This window comes from Podarcis liolepis, assembly GCF_965112155.1.
Source record: "Podarcis liolepis genome assembly, chromosome: 1".
In the NCBI taxonomy this organism is placed as follows: domain Eukaryota; kingdom Metazoa; phylum Chordata; class Lepidosauria; order Squamata; family Lacertidae; genus Podarcis; species Podarcis liolepis.
The window spans coordinates 71884869-71904267 of NC_139554.1; the positions used below are offsets into that span (position 1 = coordinate 71884869).

The 19399-nt window shown below is 40.9% G+C and overlaps 2 protein-coding genes and 1 long non-coding RNA gene across 4 annotated transcripts in view; 1 reads left to right on the top strand and 2 right to left on the bottom strand.

Annotated features, from left to right (window-relative positions):
* Nucleotides 1-8373: 8373 nt before the first annotated feature.
* Nucleotides 8374-12245, bottom strand: RPS13 (ribosomal protein S13). The gene is made up of 6 exons (XM_083495227.1): nt 12160-12245; nt 11462-11510; nt 10175-10253; nt 9466-9635; nt 9171-9271; nt 8374-8541 (listed from the first exon to the last, which is right to left on the bottom strand). The coding sequence occupies exons 1-6, from the start codon at nt 12180-12182 to the stop codon at nt 8508-8510; spliced, it is 456 nt and encodes a 151-aa protein (XP_083351353.1). The 5' UTR covers nt 12183-12245; the 3' UTR covers nt 8374-8507.
* A 517-nt stretch (nt 12246-12762) lies between these two features.
* On the top strand, nt 12763-16324 carry LOC310703720. The gene is made up of 2 exons (XR_014524331.1): nt 12763-12894; nt 14099-16324. It is a non-coding gene; the product is annotated as an uncharacterized lncRNA (long non-coding RNA).
* Nucleotides 14734-19399, bottom strand: part of PIK3C2A (phosphatidylinositol-4-phosphate 3-kinase catalytic subunit type 2 alpha) — a 46284-nt gene continuing 41618 nt past the window's right edge. For both annotated transcript variants that reach the window (XM_083490141.1, XM_083490140.1), the window contains exon 33: nt 14734-18064. In XM_083490141.1, the coding sequence (XP_083346267.1) occupies nt 17882-18064 (183 nt within the window). In that variant the 3' untranslated portion in view covers nt 14734-17881. The remainder of the gene's footprint in view (nt 18065-19399) is intronic.

Here is a 19399-nt window from a genome sequence, read left to right on the forward strand (position 1 = left end):
ACATAGTCCACACACAACCTAGATCTACTGCATATTGTTTGCCCTTGAAAAGCGTTTCTTGAGAAATTGGTTTTGTTCCAAAAATAAAAGCTCCTTTCAGACTGAGTCTGCATTACCCCACAGTTTGTCCATTTGAAAGCAGGTGAAGGCAGTGGGGAGGATGTAGCCACACCTGCCCAATGACATTGCGTAGGCCTTCTTCATTCTCCTGGATTGGGCAAGGAGGTAAAGGTATGGATAGCCTAATCAAGGGGAAGGTTTTAAATAGGCAGCAAGTTAGCACGCCCACCCTGGTAGATTGCAGGTTCTAGAATCAATCTTGATTGAAAGCAGCACTGTGTCACTATAACCACTGTAGTAAATCACCATGTGCGGTAGAATTGGGAGACAATTTGAACAAGTGAAGAAGATTGGCCAGAGCCCATGCAGAGGTTATTAACCTGCAGGGAACAGCATGTTAGGTTCAAAACTGAAAGCTTGTTTCTTCAGTTCCTGAAGCGGCAAAACTCACCCATCAAATAAGCAGGCTGACAGGAAGAGTGTGCAACAGGTTTTCACTAGATGAAATGCAATTTACCTCCTTTCTAATGGATTAAAAATCATTTAGTTACCCTGAGATAACACCTCTTAGTATTGTTAAGTGTAAATAAACAAAACATATCCTGAGATAAAAGAATCATGTTTTTAAAAAGCCTTCCTCCCATTTATACATATGATTAAATGTAAATATATTTCCGATGTAAAGCAATCTGTCCTTCATAGATGGCTGTACTAGGAGCTAGTGAGAGCTGAAGAATCAGACCAGAATAAAATTACTAGTTGGTAATAAATGCCCTGCTTCTATAAGCACTTTGCAGCTTTTCTAAGCTCACTTATTTCCATTGTTAATAATAATTCCACCCCCAAGAAGTAGTAAGATTAAAGGGGGGGGGGGGAATCGTAGTGAAAGCGTTTTGTACCACAGTAATAAAATGGAAGCTGTAAGCGCAACTCTATGTGATCAACAAGCCTGTGATTTGCCACGAGGCTGGAGGGAAATGGCCCCAAGAACTCTAGAGCATTCAGTGCTGTAAGAACACGCTGCTTCAGGAAATCTGTGGGAGGATATTACTGTGTTTGTAAATGCCTGGCCTTTGTGCTGCTCCCATGGTTTCTTTTAGTTCAACTTTAATTTGCACTCTTTGAAAAGCTCTTTTCAGGACTCATTAATCTAGCCGCCTAGAAAGCTTTTCAGCCACCATATACTACTGCATACCCGGTTTGCCTGACTTTTAGAGCAACCACAAATCTCACTGAAACCAATGGGAGCTGCAGGCACCTCCTGTTTTCCTGACAAAGTGGCAACAGCCTTAAGTTTGTGTGTAGGATCTTGGCTCACCGGGGAGTGTGTCATCCTTGATTACCCATGTGCAGCTTTGGCTACCTCCAACACATTTATTACCCGCTCGCTGCCTGTCAAGAGCTGCACTTACGGGCCAGCGCACCAGAGGTCTCTTACCATGCATGTCTTTTATTGGGCTGCTTTTTTCCTAACACCTACCCTTTGCCAAGTATTTATATGTCTAGACCTACTTCCACTTGGATTTTTGGCCTCTGCAGTGGGTCAAACAGTATAAAAGCCATCTCCAATGACTAAGCAGCTCATTAAGGAGCCTCTCACAAAAGATGAGGGAAAGGGTGGCAGAGATGTATTGCTCCTGCTGATAAGCTGCTATAGACACCTTCAGCTGAGAGGCATAGTCCTCCCATATGCTGGAATTTTGACCTGGGTGCCAATTTGAGCGATAGCTGAGGTAATATGCAGCAGGGTTATGGCTCAGTGGGAATATATGTGCTTTGCATGCGAAAGACCCCAGGTCCAGTTCCCAGGATTTCTGGGTAGGCCTGGAAAAGATCCCTGTCTAAAAAAAACCCTAGAGAGATGATGCTGAACTCAGTGTGCGACTCAGCATAAGGCAGCTTCCTATGTTCTTTCCTATGACTCCACTCGTAGGGCTAAATTCCCACAACCAAACTGACATGAGAAAGGAAGGAGGGTTAACCATTCAATTGCTTTACCAGAAGCATGGCATGCAACTCAAGCAACTCTCAATGCACACGTGAATTAAAATCCAGGCTCTGCCATTGATTCTTTTTAGGAACCAAACTAGCTGTATCTGCTGTCTCAGGTCAAATAGTATGTAATACAATTATATACTATGGGAAGTTAACATGCATAAAAGGAAATAGGATAATATATACCTACTGGCTTAAGACGATGGATTCTCCACAGTCAAACTTCAAGGGCAATGCAGAGATGAAATTATGGCCTGGAAGGATCAAGACTCCAAGCAGATTGGCCTTACCTCCCCATTCTCAGTTTAAGATGTTATCCTTGCTTTAGAGCAGAGTGAGGAATCGGTGGTTATCTCCCCGAACACATGCCTTTATAATGCATGCTGGTACCATTAAATGTATTTTCTTAATAATGGTGAAGAAGTGATTCTGTAGTTTCAGAGGATCCCAGAAGTAAAGCTGGGCCTTTCAAATTTCAAGCCCCAGAAAGGGCTATCTTGAGGCAGCATCCTCAGCAGCTGAAAATCCATGTTATCCCCTCACTAGTACTGTGCTCCTCTGTCAGTGAAAACAGATGCTACCTTGTGGTGATATCTCTTTAAGAGGCTTGTTGTGTTTTGGAGGGAAACCCTCTGGGAGGTTTATGTAGGAGGGTGAAGCCTCATCTGGACATCAGGTGGGAATTGTGTATGAGCCAGCTAGTGCAGGATAGGATCATTAAGGAGCAAATACTAAACCTAGCTCGTGGTCCTAAAATACTGTAAATGAAACAACATTAAACTGAAGAAATTTTATCTGACATCTGTCTTTACCTGTGTGTCTGAGAGAACTACTAAATAGTCACATGTTCAAGAACAAATGTGCATGGTGGCTGAGGTAAAGATTAGCTCTCAGCTTATTACTAAAGGTATTACTGATTACAGCCACTAACCATCATGAAAATACCTCAGCTCTTATTGGGAGTGGGGGGAACAAAAGTCAAACTGCTCTTTCTTTATGCCCAAAGCACACAGTGGCTGCAGCCAGATGCAACTGAGTTGCTTGAAAAGTGTAGTTTTTCATTAAGGTCTTTGGAGCTTATTGCAGGAGACAGAAGCATCTATCATGTGTGATCGATCTGTTAGGCTTCCTGCCTGATCTGAGTGGAAGTAAAGTGCAACCTCACCTCTTTTTATCTATTAAAGAACCTTCAGTGAGCTGGGGAGTCTTGAGATGACTAACACATAGTTACAACCAGTGCAGGATTGATGATTTCTAGAGGTGCGAGTTAAAATATGGAGGGCTAGTGTGATTCAATGATTAGAGCTGTGATGACAACATGAATTGGGAGAAACAGGTTCAAATTACCACTCAGCTGTGTGAACTTCACAAAGTGACCTTGGCCTAGTCCCTATCTCTCTCAGCCTAGTTTACCTCACAGGGTTGTTGTGGTGGGCAGGAGAGAAGAATCATGTATGCTGCTGTGATCTCTTTGGAGTAAGGATGAGATAAAAGTGTCTTTAAGATGGGGGATAAGGTGACTTTATATTTTTGCGTTTTTTATCAGGGCATGAATGAGAGACATGTAATGATCTACAACACTTGTTAATAGGCAAAGCAGCTTGAAGTGCAGCTGCCAAGGATCCTATGCAGCATTTATAATATGGTAGTTAGCCTGGTTTTCTATGTTCACATTTAAAAACAGGCTCCTTGTGAGAAATATTATGTTATCCAGACTGGTGCCCTCCAAATGTTTTGGACTACAAGCACAGTGGCACTGGCTAGGGCTGATGGGAGTTGTAGTCCAAAACATCTGGAGGGCACAGGATTGGGGAAGGTGGTATTTGTTGAAAGTGCAACATCTGGGATCATTCTGTTTGTAACTTATGCGGTTAATTCTGTTTTCCGTGTTAGTCAACTGCCCATGGGAGGTGTTGCTTAGCAACTGGTCAGAGTGGCATATCTCTGGTGAGGTGGTGCCTGCTCTGATTGGCTGCATAGGTCTGAGAGGTGGATGTTAAGTTGCACTGTACATTAACTCTGTTCTCAGCAAGACCTGACCTAAGAAGGACAAAACCTCTTTTGCTTCTTTCTCCTCAAGCTGCATACCATTTCTCTCATTAACATGCTTCTCTTTGGACTCCATCTGTGTTATTTAAGTGACTTTGCTAACATTTTTAGACTTTGGACTTAATGGTGTTATGTGGGGCCCCACACTTAACTTCAAAAGGTAGTAAGCCAGCCCTGCTGTATTCCTGTTCATTTTTCTAAGTGGAGCCCTGGGCTATAAGTAGTGCCACTGGGGCTACTTATAGCTCTCCCCCCCCCCCCCTTGCATCTGAAGATCTAAAGATGTAGTGATGTACTCACTTAATTTCTATCTCACTTTTCCTCAAAGCACCTCACAACAGCTCACTTTTATTCTCACTACAAGCCCACAAGGCTTCCAGAGTAAGGTTTGTGGAAGGGATTTCACCCTGGGCTTCCCTGGACTAAATTCCCTAGCCACTGGCAGTTCAGCCTTGCCACTTGAACAATGTTGGTAGCTTTTTGTTCACAAAACAGGAAATTGTGTGTGTGTGTGTGTGTGTGATTAGGCACCCTGGAAACAGCACCAGTACTAAGTTATATGGTGCCCTTGTGCAAGATGTTCCCAGTAGGCACCCACCAACTAGATAGTGACATGTAAGCTACATTTCAAAAATTCCAATGGAGTAAAAAACCCGAAATAACTTAAGCCTGCTATTGATTACAAGTTGTTTTCCAGCCTTGTGAGTTGTAAAACACCACCACCACCACCATAAGCCTTACATTTCACATATTACACTGAACACAAGTAAATCTGTCACTACACATTTTGTGTGCTGTACACTTGCTCATTTATTATGCATCTCAACTATGGTTGTACACAGACTGTACATGCATTGAACATTACAGGTGAATAACTACAGCTTAGCTATTTGTAGACACAGGTACACACATTGCATATTTGTGGAATGCAATGTGTGTTTTACTACAAAGAATTAAAATGCCTTAGCCAGATTGTGTTTCGAAAAACCTGAAATAAAAATCCTGAAACCAGCATCCCTTGTGAAACACCTGTCCCCAGTTCACCAGAAGATACACCTGCTGTAGCAAGCTTTTAGTAGCGTATTATATTAATGCAATCAGAGCAATTCTAAAGATCTGTTCAGCTCAGCAACAGAGCACAAATAAAGCCAGCAGTTCAGATTAGTGGTAAAAGAAAAACCAGCCGCAGGTTTGCCACTGAAGTTGTGTTTTGCCATTTTGAGTTAGCACAAGGACTTTGATCTGGCAAACACACACACACAAAATGCAGTGCTTTCTGAATACTTTTCTTGGCAGCTTTAAGGCGGTAGCATTGGCTGCAGAAGAAAAGCTGATCACATGATCTGCATTCTAAAATGTTGCCAGGCCAGTGTCAACATACAACACTGCTGGGAGCATAGGGACCTCTGCTGATACTTCACAGCAACAGCTGCTTATGGGCTCTGCATAAAAGGGCAGTAATCTTGCTTTCCCCCTCCGCCTGGATCACAAGAGATGTACTGCAGTATTTTTGATTATTGCGTGCACAAACATGGAATCAAAAGCTTGACTGTGTTATTGCCATTCGTATTAACTCCAAAAGCTCTTCTCCAAGGTGCAGTATTTTGAGGACTCCAGGCAAGACCTAATTCCCGCCCCTCCCACCTCATCTAGAAAGCAGAGTTAACATGAAATATTGGGCTTGATTTAAATGTACAGTATCTCAAGCATCTTGTTCTAGTTTGTAAAATATTAGAATCCACTCAAAACTAAGTGCCAACAAATTCATTGTGAAAAATTTAAGCACATACTCAACTTTTCTACGGAAATCTGTGGTGGTATGTCTGTTATATGTCATTTTCAAGGCACAAGAAAGTTGAAGTTTCCTAAGGGATTGTTATTACTGAAATTACATCTCCTTGAAATAAGTAAAAAAGGCAACCTCTTTTACAGGATAACATTTACAAGTAGCTCATTCTTCTTTCTGGGGGATGAAGCCTAAAACCTGATTTACTATTGGAAATGCATAATGAATAATTTTCTTCAGTGCAGAATATTTTAGGAGCAAGATAAATCATATGCTTTTTACACACAAAAGGTCTGAGAATGGATTCCTTCTGGTGCCAGCCAATGTAGAATATACAGTAGTATAAGGCAGCTTCCTGTGTGCCTTAAAATAACTAATTTGCAAGTTAACAAAGCCTTTTGTGCATCTGCTTATCCACATACTATTTGTTGGTAGTTGTTGAAGTATCAAAGTTAAAAAATGGCATGGTCAATCGATTCACTTCAGGAATAGCTTAATTGGTTTAATAATAGCTTAAACCATCCTCTGTTTATACACTTTCTTTCAGGAATTTCAAGGTGTTATTGGTCCTTCCTCCCATTTTATCCTCCCAACTACCCTATTGGTAAGTTAGGCTGAGTCAGTGGCCTACGGTCAGCTTAGCAGTGAGCTTCATGGCTGGTCTCCCCAGTCCTATTCAAACTCTTAACCACTGTGTTTGTATTGTAGAAGATCAAAATTTTCCATTCTTTGATATGATAATACTTTATATTTAACACTGCAGTTCTAGAGTCTACACAGAATATTCCCTGCCTACCCCACTGTGCTTCTGCTGCTCAGACGCCATCATTATGCCACATAAAGCTAACAGAAAGCTTCAGAGGAAAAACCAAATCCCTGCCGGAGGACTGGATTAGTGTAGTAGGCTCTTATGCTATGCAATGCATGCCAGATTCTGCTTGTGAATAGAAATTCAAGCATTGTTCCTCTGCAGAAAACACTTCAAAAATAGAAAACCAATGCGAACTACCGTATACGGCTTTAACTCCAATAGTATTTTTATTTCCCCTGGCCCCTCTTGGAGAACTCAAAATGTTTGACACTCTGGAAGCTCTCAGAACCTGCCTGTGTTCTTGAAAGATGTTTGTGTAATTTTGCATGCTTTTGCAGTACCATGCAAAAATATTCCCGAACCAGTCAACAGCAGAGGTGCATACGTATCTTTTGTGTGCTGCTTAACTAGGTGTCTTAAATAAAGCTTGTATCATTTGCTGCCTAAAGCAAAACGTAACTAGAATGTAATGAAAATAGCTCAGGGAACAGTGATGCTAAAGTGAATGAAGACTTGGTTTCAAATGGTAATACTTCTGGCAATGCATGAGTGATGGGGAAATGTTCATTAGTGAACAAAAAACTTGCAAGTGGCTCATGCTGCCTTTAACAATGGGGAAAAGGTGGAGGGGTGGAAGAAAGGGAAGACTTGGGAATATCCTTGATGTGGCAACAAGTCATACATCTGAATAGGGAACCCCTCATTCAAAGTTGATTTTGTAGGGCAACACAAGTCATATAGAATCTATTTAGAGAACACCTTTCAGCCTGAAGTAGCCATTTTTCCAACAACTGAAATATTTGTTAAAATGGCCTCTTATAAAGGGTGCTTCTTTGAACATTCTGGGTCATAAGACTTGAAAGGGACCTAGTCCAAGCCCCTGCAATGCAGGAATCCTGCCCACAGCTATCCCTGGGTGGGCTTGAACCACCAACTTTCTGGTTAACAGGCAGATGCACTATGCCGCCTGTGGTGCTGTCCTGGTGTGATTTCCTACAATGCATCAGCAGCTGTCACTTCTTGTTTCCCCTGCAGTGTCTGCTCCAGAGGGTTCCCCCAACCCCTCTGCAGGTAAGATTTCTAGGGTGTATGGAGAGAAAAGGAAAGTTCCAATGCACAAATGGAAGCCTGTTGCACAAGGGGGGGGGTGACACTCACTGTTAAGACTGCTTATACATCAGTGAACAAGAAGTGATTTATATTCTCATCAGTTTAAGGAAAACTGCACAACCCTTGGAAATAGGCAACTGCAAGAAGGAAGCCATTATTGGTTGTTTTTACATTCAAGTCTCAAAATTTCATTAATACTCAATTTGCAAATGGAACACTCTCCAATCTAGAACGAAATATAATATATTGTCAACATTTGCATCCTTCAATTATCATCTTATGCAGTAGCAGATAGTGAAGTGGAAGTCACTGCTGCTTACCAAAAAGCAAGGGCATGGCAGGGAGAACAGCATGGTGCAAATACACCACCACCACCACATTAGCTGTGCTGGTGCATTTGCATCACCACCATCTTGCTTCTCTCAGAAAGCTGCAGTGATTCACCTGCCAGGAGGTAAGGTAAGCACCTCCACCCCATCCCACCATCTGCTACTGGCTTACAACTCATGTAAATTAATTTGCAGCACAAAAGCAGTTTTACATTAAGAAATCTTTACAAATCTGGTGGAAAAAACAGATTTTTATTCACATGGTCAAGATAACATCTTATTCAGCTCTACGGCATCCTTCTCTGAAGAGGCATTGCACGGGACACAAAAAATGACCAATGTGATCCCTCGGTGAATAGAACAGGTCTTACGCCACCAGAGCAGAAGCTGTGGATGATTCACTAGACAGAGAGAGGCAAAAGAGAGATGTCAAGATGTGGCAAGTGCAACACCCACAAGACTGCATTTAGGAATTTTATGACAACTCCAGCGGCTCACTCAGACATCCAAGGAAGGGCTGAGCCAACACAAAAGAAAAACCTTTCTGGTGGAAACTACGAATGTTTGGAACACAATCATCACAGTGAGCAATCTGCAAATGAAGCAACTGAATGCTTAAAGAACTATGGAGGAAATCTAGCCTAGTATACCTGTTAAAAGGATTAGCACATATTTCTAACAAGTTATTCTATTATAGATGTACTACATATATAGCACCTGTAGACCAACAGTACTCACTTGGGCTGGAAAGAGTTCTTTTACAGAAGCATGTCCCAATTGCATTTAATGGCTACATTACCCTTTAAAATAAAACTGAACCTACAGGTAGCCATCCTATTGTCAAATCAGATGTAACAGAAATTTTATGTTTAGAACATTATGACAGCAGCTTTCCTTGTGTAAGTGCTATCTCCCCCCCCCCCCCGTCCCTAATCCAATGTCATAAGGTTAGGAAACTGAAACCTGCTGCCTACTTTTTTTTTCTTCATGGAAAATTTCTACACCAGGATCAAGAGCAAATTATACTTACTACTTCCAATTAGGTGGGAGTACCCTCTTGGTCTTGTAATAACGAGCAAGCCTATGAATTCTGCTCTCAATCAAAATGAGACGGAATTTGGCATCTTTATCCTAAGGAGGGAAAACCAATTTTCTTATAAATACTGCTTTTTAACAAAAGAAACTAACTAGAAAGGGAAGGGGATGTTCAGTGAAATCTTACATAATGGATTACCCCAACCTAGAGGCATGACCTTCTGTAATTGTTCTTAGAACAACTGCAGGTCCCATTTTATAACCTTGAGGATGGAGTATATCCAGCTTACCTTCCGGTTCCTCTCAAGATGCTTACGGACAGCCACAGCCTTCTTGATCAAGTGGTAAAGGTCTTCTGGAAGATCAGGGGCAAGTCCTTTGGATTTAAGAATCCTTAGAATTTTGTTGCCTGTCACAAAACGAACTTGGGCAACACCATGGGAGTCCCTGAGGATCACACCTGAAACAGAGAAATAATTACACACTTTTAGAAATACAAGACAACTCAGCTATGATTGGAAATGCTCACTCTACCAAGGAATTATTAGTCAATACAAGGGAGAACTATTCTGATGGAAATAAAAAATGGTTTCTAACAATTATCACAGAGAGCAACCTGAGCAAAACAGTGCTATGCACACTCAGAAATACAGGTACTTGATGGGTGTGTCAAGTATAAACTCAACCTAATAGCGACTACACAGCACCTTGAAATTTTAGAAGCAATGGAATTTGAGGGCTGAAACCAAATAAATCTTTGAAATTTAATGGACTGAAATATTTACTTAGCAACACACACACACACACACACTTAAAGCTCCAATCCAATGTATTACACATGATTTAAGACATATGCTTAACCCAAGACAGAGATGCAGCTATACCACTACAACTGAGAACTCCACTAGCAATAGTCAAGCAACACAACTAGAACTGTAAAAACTCTATGTAGCCAACAGGAGTAGTACCTGCCAAATGTGGTACATTAGCTCAACATACCAATTTGTGAGGGAGTTAGGCCCTTCTTCGCCAACTTGTAGATCTGTTCTTTGACATCATCAGAAGTAAGTTTGAGCCACTGTAATAATTCAATTATGAGCCAGATTAGTTCACACATAGTTTATGTTGGTAGTATAAACTAACACCCAGAATCAAATTGGGACTACATTAACCATGCAATACATTACATCAAGCAGTTTTAGAAAATGCAACTGTCTAGGAGTCTTTCAAACAATCCTCTCTGCTAAATCTTAATGCATATTCTTGTAGCATTTGTTTTCAGAAAGTAGTGGTGGGTTGCATTGTAACCCACAGTGGCTGCTATGCTGTTTTATTCGTTTTATGTTGCATTTTTGTTTTAATTGCTAGCTTTTAAATTGTACATATGTACAAATGTATACCATTTTTGTTCAGGAACACAGTAAGAAATTGTAAAGAGATCCTAAAGGACTACTCCAAACTAGTAAAGGGACAAATGTAATTCAGTGTGAAAAACTATAAAGAGGCACATGTGTGTATGGGGGGGGAGGTATAAAGATATATGCTCTTGGGGTCTGAACCAACAGAGACTGACTAGGAAGGAAATTTTGTAGTCATAGTAGACAGGTTGATAAAGAGAGTAACTGAGTTTGTGGCAGCTGCGAAAAAGACAAATACCATGTTAGGGATCATTAGGAAAATAATTGAAAATAAAACTGCCAGTATCATAATGACATTATACAAATTTGTCTAAGACCATCAATGATTACTAACCATGATGATTTTGCTCCTCTGTCATGGTCAGAGGCAACATGCTTCCGAATACCACTTGCTAAAAACTACAGGAGGAGAGAATGCACCTTTGTGCCCAGATCCTGCTTGCAGGTTTCCCACAGGCTTCTAGGTGGCCACTGTGAGAACAAGATACTGACCTGATCTAGCAGGCTGTTCTTATGTTATTACCTTTCAAACCATTTCCAGTGCCACGCTAAACTGAATATAGACTGTTGCAGCCACAGACAAATTTCAGTGTGCTTCATTAATATAAATATTTGAGAAAGGCTTGCCTATTATTTAACTACCTGTTGAACAGCACTTTAGAGAGTACTTCGCTGTACTAAGAGCTTTTAGAAAACAGGACACTTTGACAAATGCATGATAGCATCACTGTTTAATCTATACACTGTAGGCCAAAATAGTTTTCTACAATGGCAACCCACTTGAATATTATTTGACTGTACACCACAATACATTCCCCACATATGTTAAGCCAAAGCAGGATCACAAACAACTGAAGATATTACTTACTGTGGGCACACTTCGCCTATAGGGCAAGGCAGACTGGGACAGGCCCTTCCTGTGGGAAAAGAAACCGAAGGAAATGAGTATAAAGTTTAGAACATGCATTTCTGGAAACATGGCAGACAAGCAGCTCATTATCTGATACCCAACAGTCACCAACTTGCTGCAGCAGCAACCCATAAATGTTATGACCACCCGTGATGCTTCCAAGACCGTACCGTGTGCAGTCAAACCAATGGAAAAATAAAAACTCTTGAACTACAACAGCCTCACTATTTTCTGGTTTTATAAAAAGGGAGGGAGGAAAGCTACTCCCCACGACGATTTCATTTTTACTAAATCAAGTGTGAGCCCACGTCTCCAAGCGTGGCGGTTTCCCGCGGCCCGACTCCAGAGGCCTCCCCGGGAGAAGGTCGGGAAGCCCAGGGTGAAAACCACCCTGAGTCTCCATTCACAATGAGCCCCAAGATCCAGCCCCAGGCTAATGGTCAGCCAGGAACAGCGAGGCCGAGGCCGGCCATGGACACCCGGGAGACAAGGCGGCTCCTCTCCTCGAGGCCTCCGAGAAAAGGGCCCCGAAGCAACGCGCCGCCAGCCCATAGCCCGGCCCCACCAGCTCCCCCCGGCCCCAGGAGCGCTAGAGAGAGCGCCCTCCTCTCGAGCCCCGGCCCTCGCTTCCTTTCCCCGCTCCGCGGGCGACTCACCCAGGAGCGTGCATGCGACCCATGATGGCGGCGGCGGCGGCGAAAAGGAAGAGGAAAGCGAGGCGGCCGCGCAGATCTACCCTTTCCTGCAGTCGGAAGTGACGTCAGCGCGCTCGGCCGCCTCCGCTCTCGGGTTTCCTGTTTTGTTTGGAGACATCCATTTTGCTTCGCTAGAGCCATAGAGTTCGCAGCAACTAGAGGGGCAGCGCAGCCGGTCTATTTTCACTCGCGGGAAGGGAGCTGGAGGCGCGGGACGCTCGGTGGGGAGCGCGGCTGGCGGGAAGGGGCTTTTTCAGCGCCAGTGGCCATAAGAGCCTTAGTGGATCCCAACAGGGGTTGACTACACCTCAGTGACGAAAGGCTCCGGTAGAGAACAGCAGGCGACCCTCCAGATGCCATTCAAATAATGGCATTCAAATTAAGTGACATAAAGCGTTACAAGCGCTATATATCGAAAGGGCAGTAGCACATCAGCAAAACTAAGAACAGATTCCTTAAAACCAATCGATACGGTTCATTACGCACTTCATAGTGATGCGAAATATCAGAAACAGCTGCTGTGACAAATGACACAGTCTCCCTGGGCAGGGGCTTCTTCACGGAGCTCACTAAGGGCGCTTCTTTTTAACCCTCAGAGAGGATCGATCGCTTCTATGCTGTTTTTGCAGGGATGGAGCAACAGGTTCCATAGAAGACCCAGAGTGTCTGAGAGGTCTATTTCTTCATATGGATACTGTGAGCATAGCCTGTCTATATTTCAGATTGAACATTGTTTTCTCCAAAATGTTGATTACAGAGGTGACAGTCAAATAATGCAGGCGCAGAACTTGTTTCCTCAAGTGACATTTTGCCACTCTGTATACAGTATATATATATTCTCTCTGTATATTATGAAACCTCCACCTCCATCTGAAATATGGAGACAGTAAAACAGAGTAACTGAGTTCCTTGGCTTGACCTGTGCTAGAGCGCTGATGTGTAGTGCTGTAATGCAACTACCATGACACCTACAGTATAGTTTCCAGAAGGGACTACCATGCACAGTACTGTATGTTTTCACTGAATTGTAAAATGGGAACCCCTAGTTCTATTTGCCCAACGCAGGGCTTGAGCCAACAACCAGAAATTAAGAATCTCATGCTCTGTGTATTTTTTCTTTTAAAATAAACTTGCATCTAAAGCATAGCTGTCAACGTTTCCCTTTTTTAAAGGGAACTTCCCTTATTCTGAATAGGATTCCTTGCAAGAAAAGGGAAAAGTTGACAGCTATGATCTAAAGGTGTTGAGCTCTGGATGTGCTGGGCCATGTCTGTTGTTACAGGAAACAAGTGTTTTCTGCAATTACTAATCCATAATATTTAACATGCAAACCACCTGCTTGTCCAATCAAGCACTATATTTGACATTACAAAGAGGCAGGTAGGTAGCCGTGTTGGTCTGATGCAGTCAAAATATATATTTAAAAATTTAAAAAATTGTCCAGTAGCACCTTAGAGACCAACTAAGTTCCTTCTTGGTATAAGCTTTTGTGTGCATGCACACTTCTTCAGATACACTGAAACAGAAGTCACCAGACCCTTATATATAGTGGGAGGGTGGGGTGGGGCTTTTCTCAGGAGGGTAGGAGGAGATGAGTGATTGACTCAATGGGTAAACCTGCTGACTGTTAATGACTGCAATTAGTCCTACAGGAAAAAGCAAGGGATAGTATGCAGATGATTAGCATGTGTAATGAGACAGGAATCCAGTATCTCTATTAAGACCAGGTCTTAATAGAGACATTAATAGAGATATCATTTTTTAAAATTTTTTACATATTCAATTACAAAGAAGCAAACTCTAGTGAATGGCAGCTGTTATGCTTGGTAGATGTGAGCATGTTCAGGTGATGTACTTTTGACATGAAACTGTTTTTCTTGACTATTTTCCTTTCTTGCAGGAAACAGCTATACTTTTACAACCACTGAGGAAGTAAAAGCAGTGAGTGGAGATGCTATTCAGCAGAAAACAGCACAAAGAAGAAAAGGATAGGAAGCCCCTTCCACATCCAATTTCAGCCCAATGGCAGCATGGTTTTAAATAAAATTCCAAGCACTCAAAGAACTGCCATCAGTTTTGCAAACCCAGCCAACATACTGTGTGAATCGCTGAGAGTATTTGCTTTGTGTGCTGTTGCCACAAAAGTCATCCAGGTATAGTGAAATAAAGACAATACAGCAGTAATTTTTAAAATGTGACCAAATGCTAGTCTACATTTTCTGCAGAAAAGGAAAATATAGCAGCTGTGCACTCTTAAGCTGATGAAATTTTAAAGGTGCCCTCAGACTTATTTGAGCTGTAGAACCAACTCCAGAAAATGCAGTGGCTTTGAGTTTTGTACTTCAAACCAGACACAAGTAGTAGCCAAAGATAGAAATTTGCTAATAGCAAACAACAGAGAATTTAGGCTTTGCTAAGTGAATGGGTAATAGTAAAATCTATTACAAGGCCCCTACATTATTTTTGTAGCTTGTGTTTGTTTTTCTACTACCCTACACACATACCAGTGTTTGTAGAAAAAGAGGCAATACGTTATTTATTCCAGAATAGTGTTTAATGTAATTGTAGGACAGTTATGGAGTCACATTTAACCCACATATTATGGGTTAGGATACTGATAGAAATACTGTACTGTACATCCTTATTAGCTATCAGTGTAATATAACTGAAGTATTTGGTTCTTACAGATAAATAGACAATTCAAGGCAAACTTCTACATTTGCTCCCAATGCATTTCATTATCTATGAACCTTTGCCATACTTTTTTTTAGTCACAGTATGAGAGTACAAAGCACAGAAGGAAATTAAATTCCTATGGATTGTGAGAATGGTGCTATATTGCCTGAATGGTTTTCCTCCATGTAACATGCATAGGCTACAATCTAAAACAAACTGACTTAAGTCCATTGGTGTAAATGAGCTTAAGCATACATAACTGCATTATACTGTGCCCCTAACTCAGCAAATACCAGAAATAAAATTTCTTCAATTTGAAAGCTGCACTGTATAGTATCCTAGAAAGAGCAATCAGGTTTTTAAGGCAACGTACTAAGATTTCTGCACCATTTTAATTTTAAAAATAGAGAAATATCAAAGACCTCTCGAGCTTTCATATATATGTGTAGATCATAAAAAAGCAGTAATATTTAAAAAATTCAGTGCAAAGTCATAGCCAGGTTATTTAGTACAGAAAACGTGGAGGTCATTTTTCTTACAGCAAGATGTTTTCCTCAAAAGTACATAGACACAATTTTCTTTCTAGCTGCAGTCCATACATGTTGCATAAGATTTTCTTTGATTAACAATGTATAAAATGCCAGTAAGACCACATTTTAAAAACACGAAAGTGTTAAATGTTAACCCAATTATTCCCTCCTCCCCTTTTGTGTATACCAAAGTAAGATAATCATCTGTTGTGTATCACACCACTATAAATAATTCAAGAGATGCAAAATTAATGTTGTTCCTCTACAGTTTTTAATGGTAAATGAAGAACAGTTTAAGAATCTACCAACGTGTACTTTATTTTGAAAGTGGTGAAGGTGGGCAAAGGCACAGGCATGGACAAACACTGGCAAATGCTACCATTAAGATAGCATACGTATTCTATCCAGCATCCAGCCAAGAGTCTTTTTAATGTCACGTTTTGTGCTGTAGCATACTGTGCTCTAGTAGCAGACTGCAAAAAAGCAGTACATATTGCTTCCAGTAATTTAATGGAACGTTTCACAAAAACAGTAGTCTACTTTCCTGTCTGGTTGTGGTTCTATTGATGAAATGGAATGCATCTCAAAAAGCATCAAGTGAGCAGGAAATACAATCTAGTTAGTTTATATATAGGTTACTATTTACATGCTGAACTCAGAGCTAATAAAACCAGGACTTTTTAAACCTCAAGTAGCTTTTGTTAGCCACAATGTAATTTTGACACTGAGAAATATTCCAAGGTTTTATTGTACAATTGGACCACAAATATTTCAGGCAGCAAAATGTTATTCCCATTTCTCCCCTGCATTTTTTAATATTGGGTCCGAAAATGGAGACCTCACTATGCTTTAGGGTAAATAAATTAGATCACATTTTAGTTCAGTTGCCCGGCAAATAAAGATTGTCATTGTCTACTTTATCCTCATTTATCATTGCATAATTTTGCTTTAAGCTCATTATTACGGACAGTTGAGAGATCAGCTTTATTCAGAAGTATTTGGGCTTTAGCTTTAAATGTATCAGGTGATATCCAACTAGGTCATGCTCAAAGTAGACCCAATAAAATTAATGGACTTAAATTATGAGTCCATTGATTTCACTGGGCATACTCAAAGTATGACGAATATTGGATATTGGCCATGGTGCAATCTAAACACTTCCTACATCAGCTTTTTAAAATCTTTGTTTTACCAGTTAGTAAATTTTATTTATAGCAACCTATCCCTAAGTATCACACAAATGTAGAAAATTAGAATACAATTAAAATCAGTGGATTCAGAGTGCAATCCACTAAAAGGTGGTGCAGAGCATCTTCCACGCATTTTAGCAAGTCAATTTCTACTGGAGTGAATAAGGTGCTTGGATTACTCTTTTAGTGCTCATAGACTGAAAAACTGTTATTGTGCCCAATCACATCACCCAAAGTTTCTAGTGCAACTTATTCTCAACTGGCAGCTGATACTATGCTCTTCTGCTCTTTAAAGTGACCTGGAAACGGAATCCCAAATCCCTACCAAATAATGCATAACCCATAATATTTACTTTCTGGAAAAATATGTGCTATGCAGCAAACCATGGCATAAAATAGCTTCAATGTATATCTTAATGTGGCAGTTTATCAAGGTATAACTTAAGGGCGCACAAAAATGATCAAAGTCAACTGGATAAGCATTTAACATTTTGGTGCCATCTGAGTTTGACTTAAGGAAGCTGAATAAACTAAAAGGGGGGAGGAATGTTAAATGAAGTATTTATATAGCAAACCATGTGAGCAAACGTTCATTCTTTTTTTAAAAAAAAGCTGGATAAAAAAGTGTTTTAGAAACAATTATCAGAAATGAGGTATAAGAAGCAGCTGAATGACAAAATAAGGCACCATTGTTTATTACTTCCATTACTGGCACTCATTCTGATAATAGCCTCAAAGAGATTTAATGAGTCCAAATGCTCACTAAGGAGTATCTCCAGCTGTCTGTTTAAAACTCCCTTTTGACAGTTTGTGCAGCCACTAACTCTTTTCTGACAAGGAGCAATCTTTTTTTTTTACTTTGATATTTTTTGACATGGTACTGTGTCCGATAACAGCAGCATAAAGCAAGCTTCCAATATATCAACAGGCAAGCAGTTCAAATGTGACTGAATCTAATCTATTTTTTTAATTAAAAAAACCCACCCCTTAGATTTAATTTGGAACATCTAGTCAAGGTTTATAACTTCATTATCCACAGATATTAAATTTATACAATTCATTTACAGCAATGCTTGGATATTATTACAGTAAAAGCATGAAGCAGAGCTGGTTTTCCAGAAGCCCTGTTTAAACTTTGTGAAGGCTGGTCCAACAGCAATCTGCCAAATTGCCATGTTTTATGTTAAAGTGTGTGAGTTATCTTCAAGTAGGAAAAAGTGACCAAATATGGGTGAAGTTGAGTTTATTCAATTCTGTTCTTATTTTCACCTCTCTCAGCTGCCAGGTTCACAAGTATGGTACAGCAGCAAGTCGATACCAGTTGACAGTCTCCTTGTTCAAGTTAAATTCCTTTAAGGAGAGTGTGACACCGCCCAGGAAAAAGTTCTCACGCAGCGATTCAGCGCTGAGTACACTTAGCTGAAGTTCCCTTTGCTTTAGGGTCTCCTTGCTATATCCACTGTATACAAGCTATATAAAAACACACACACACAGTAATTCATAAACAATGAAAGTCAAGACAGTTTATTTACAAAACATCCAGGATTAAGTTACAAAAACTGATGGTGAGTAAGACAGATCCCTGTATAGAATACGTCTTTTATTTTCTACTCCTAGGCTTATTACCATTTGCTGGGTGACTGGGGTAACATTCTGCCTCAATCAACCATATGGAAGATAGGTATATGGTAAAGGTAAAGGTACCCCTGACTGTTAGGTCCAGTCGCGGACGACTCTGGGGTTGCACGCTCATCTCGCTCTATAGGCCGAGGGAGCAGGCGTTTGTCTGCAGACAGCTTCTGGGTCATGTGGCCAGCATGACTAAGCTGCTTCTGGTGAACCAGAGCAGTGCACGGAAACGCTGTTTACCTTACCACCGGAGTGGTACCTATTTATCTACTTGCACTTTGATGTGCTTTCGAACTGCTAGGTGGGCAGGAGCTGGGACCGAGCAATGGTAGCTCACCCCATCATGGGGATTCGTACCGCCGACCTTCTGATTGGCAAGCCACAGTGCCACCCGTTGGTACCTGAACACAAATATATGTTTTTAAGGTACAGTCATACCTCTGGATGAATACGCTTCAGGTTAAGCATTTTCGGGTTGCGCTCCGCGGCAACCCGGAAGTAATGGAGTGTGTTACTTCCAGGTTTCGTCGCTTGCGCAAGCACAGATGCTCAAAATGACGTCACGTGCATGCGCGAAAGCAGCAAAACGTGACCCATGCACGCGTGTTATGTTCGCTTCAGGATACGAACAGGGCTCTGGAATGGATCCCACTGTATTTCTTTTGACCTTCATTCATTCATTCATTTAGAGGGGGAATGGTGTTGGGTTGTTGTTTTTTTAAATTCTTTTATTAAATACTTGAATTTGCTCACTAATTTATGTTTCAAAACATTCCACTCCCTGAACTAGCACCTACCCTTTGAAGGGCAATAGTTTAATTAGTGATGAAAGTTGGAAAGGGACAATGTCAACGTAGTTACATGTCCCTGATTTCCATGCACATACTTCCCATCTGCATCCCCTGGGATTACAACAGCAAGTGTCTGCATTGATTTTAAATCCCCTCAACAGGTTATCGTCATATGGGAACATCTGTAATCGTGGGCACACCCTTAGATTAATCCATAAATATATCTGGAATGTTTCATTCAGCTGTGAATATATGGATTTAGATGTCCACCTATACCCACCCACCTACATTAGATGAAAAATTCTTCAATTAGTCATTGACCTATTTGCTCTGCTGTCAAAGGATTGTTCACAAATATTCTAACATTTTAGCTTAAATGCAGTTG

What these genes read in the sequence shown, in the direction of transcription:
- RPS13 (XM_083495227.1), bottom strand. Translation starts at nt 12,182, where the DNA reads ATGGGTCGCATGCACGCTCCTGG. An exon ending in GGTCGCATGCACGCTCCTGG is followed by an intron (nt 11,511 to 12,159) that starts GTGAGTCGCCCG and finishes CTTTTCCCACAG; the next exon opens with GAAGGGCCTGTCCCAGTCTG. An exon ending in ATAGGCGAAGTGTGCCCACA is followed by an intron (nt 10,254 to 11,461) that starts GTAAGTAATATC and finishes GAATTATTACAG; the next exon opens with TGGCTCAAACTTACTTCTGA.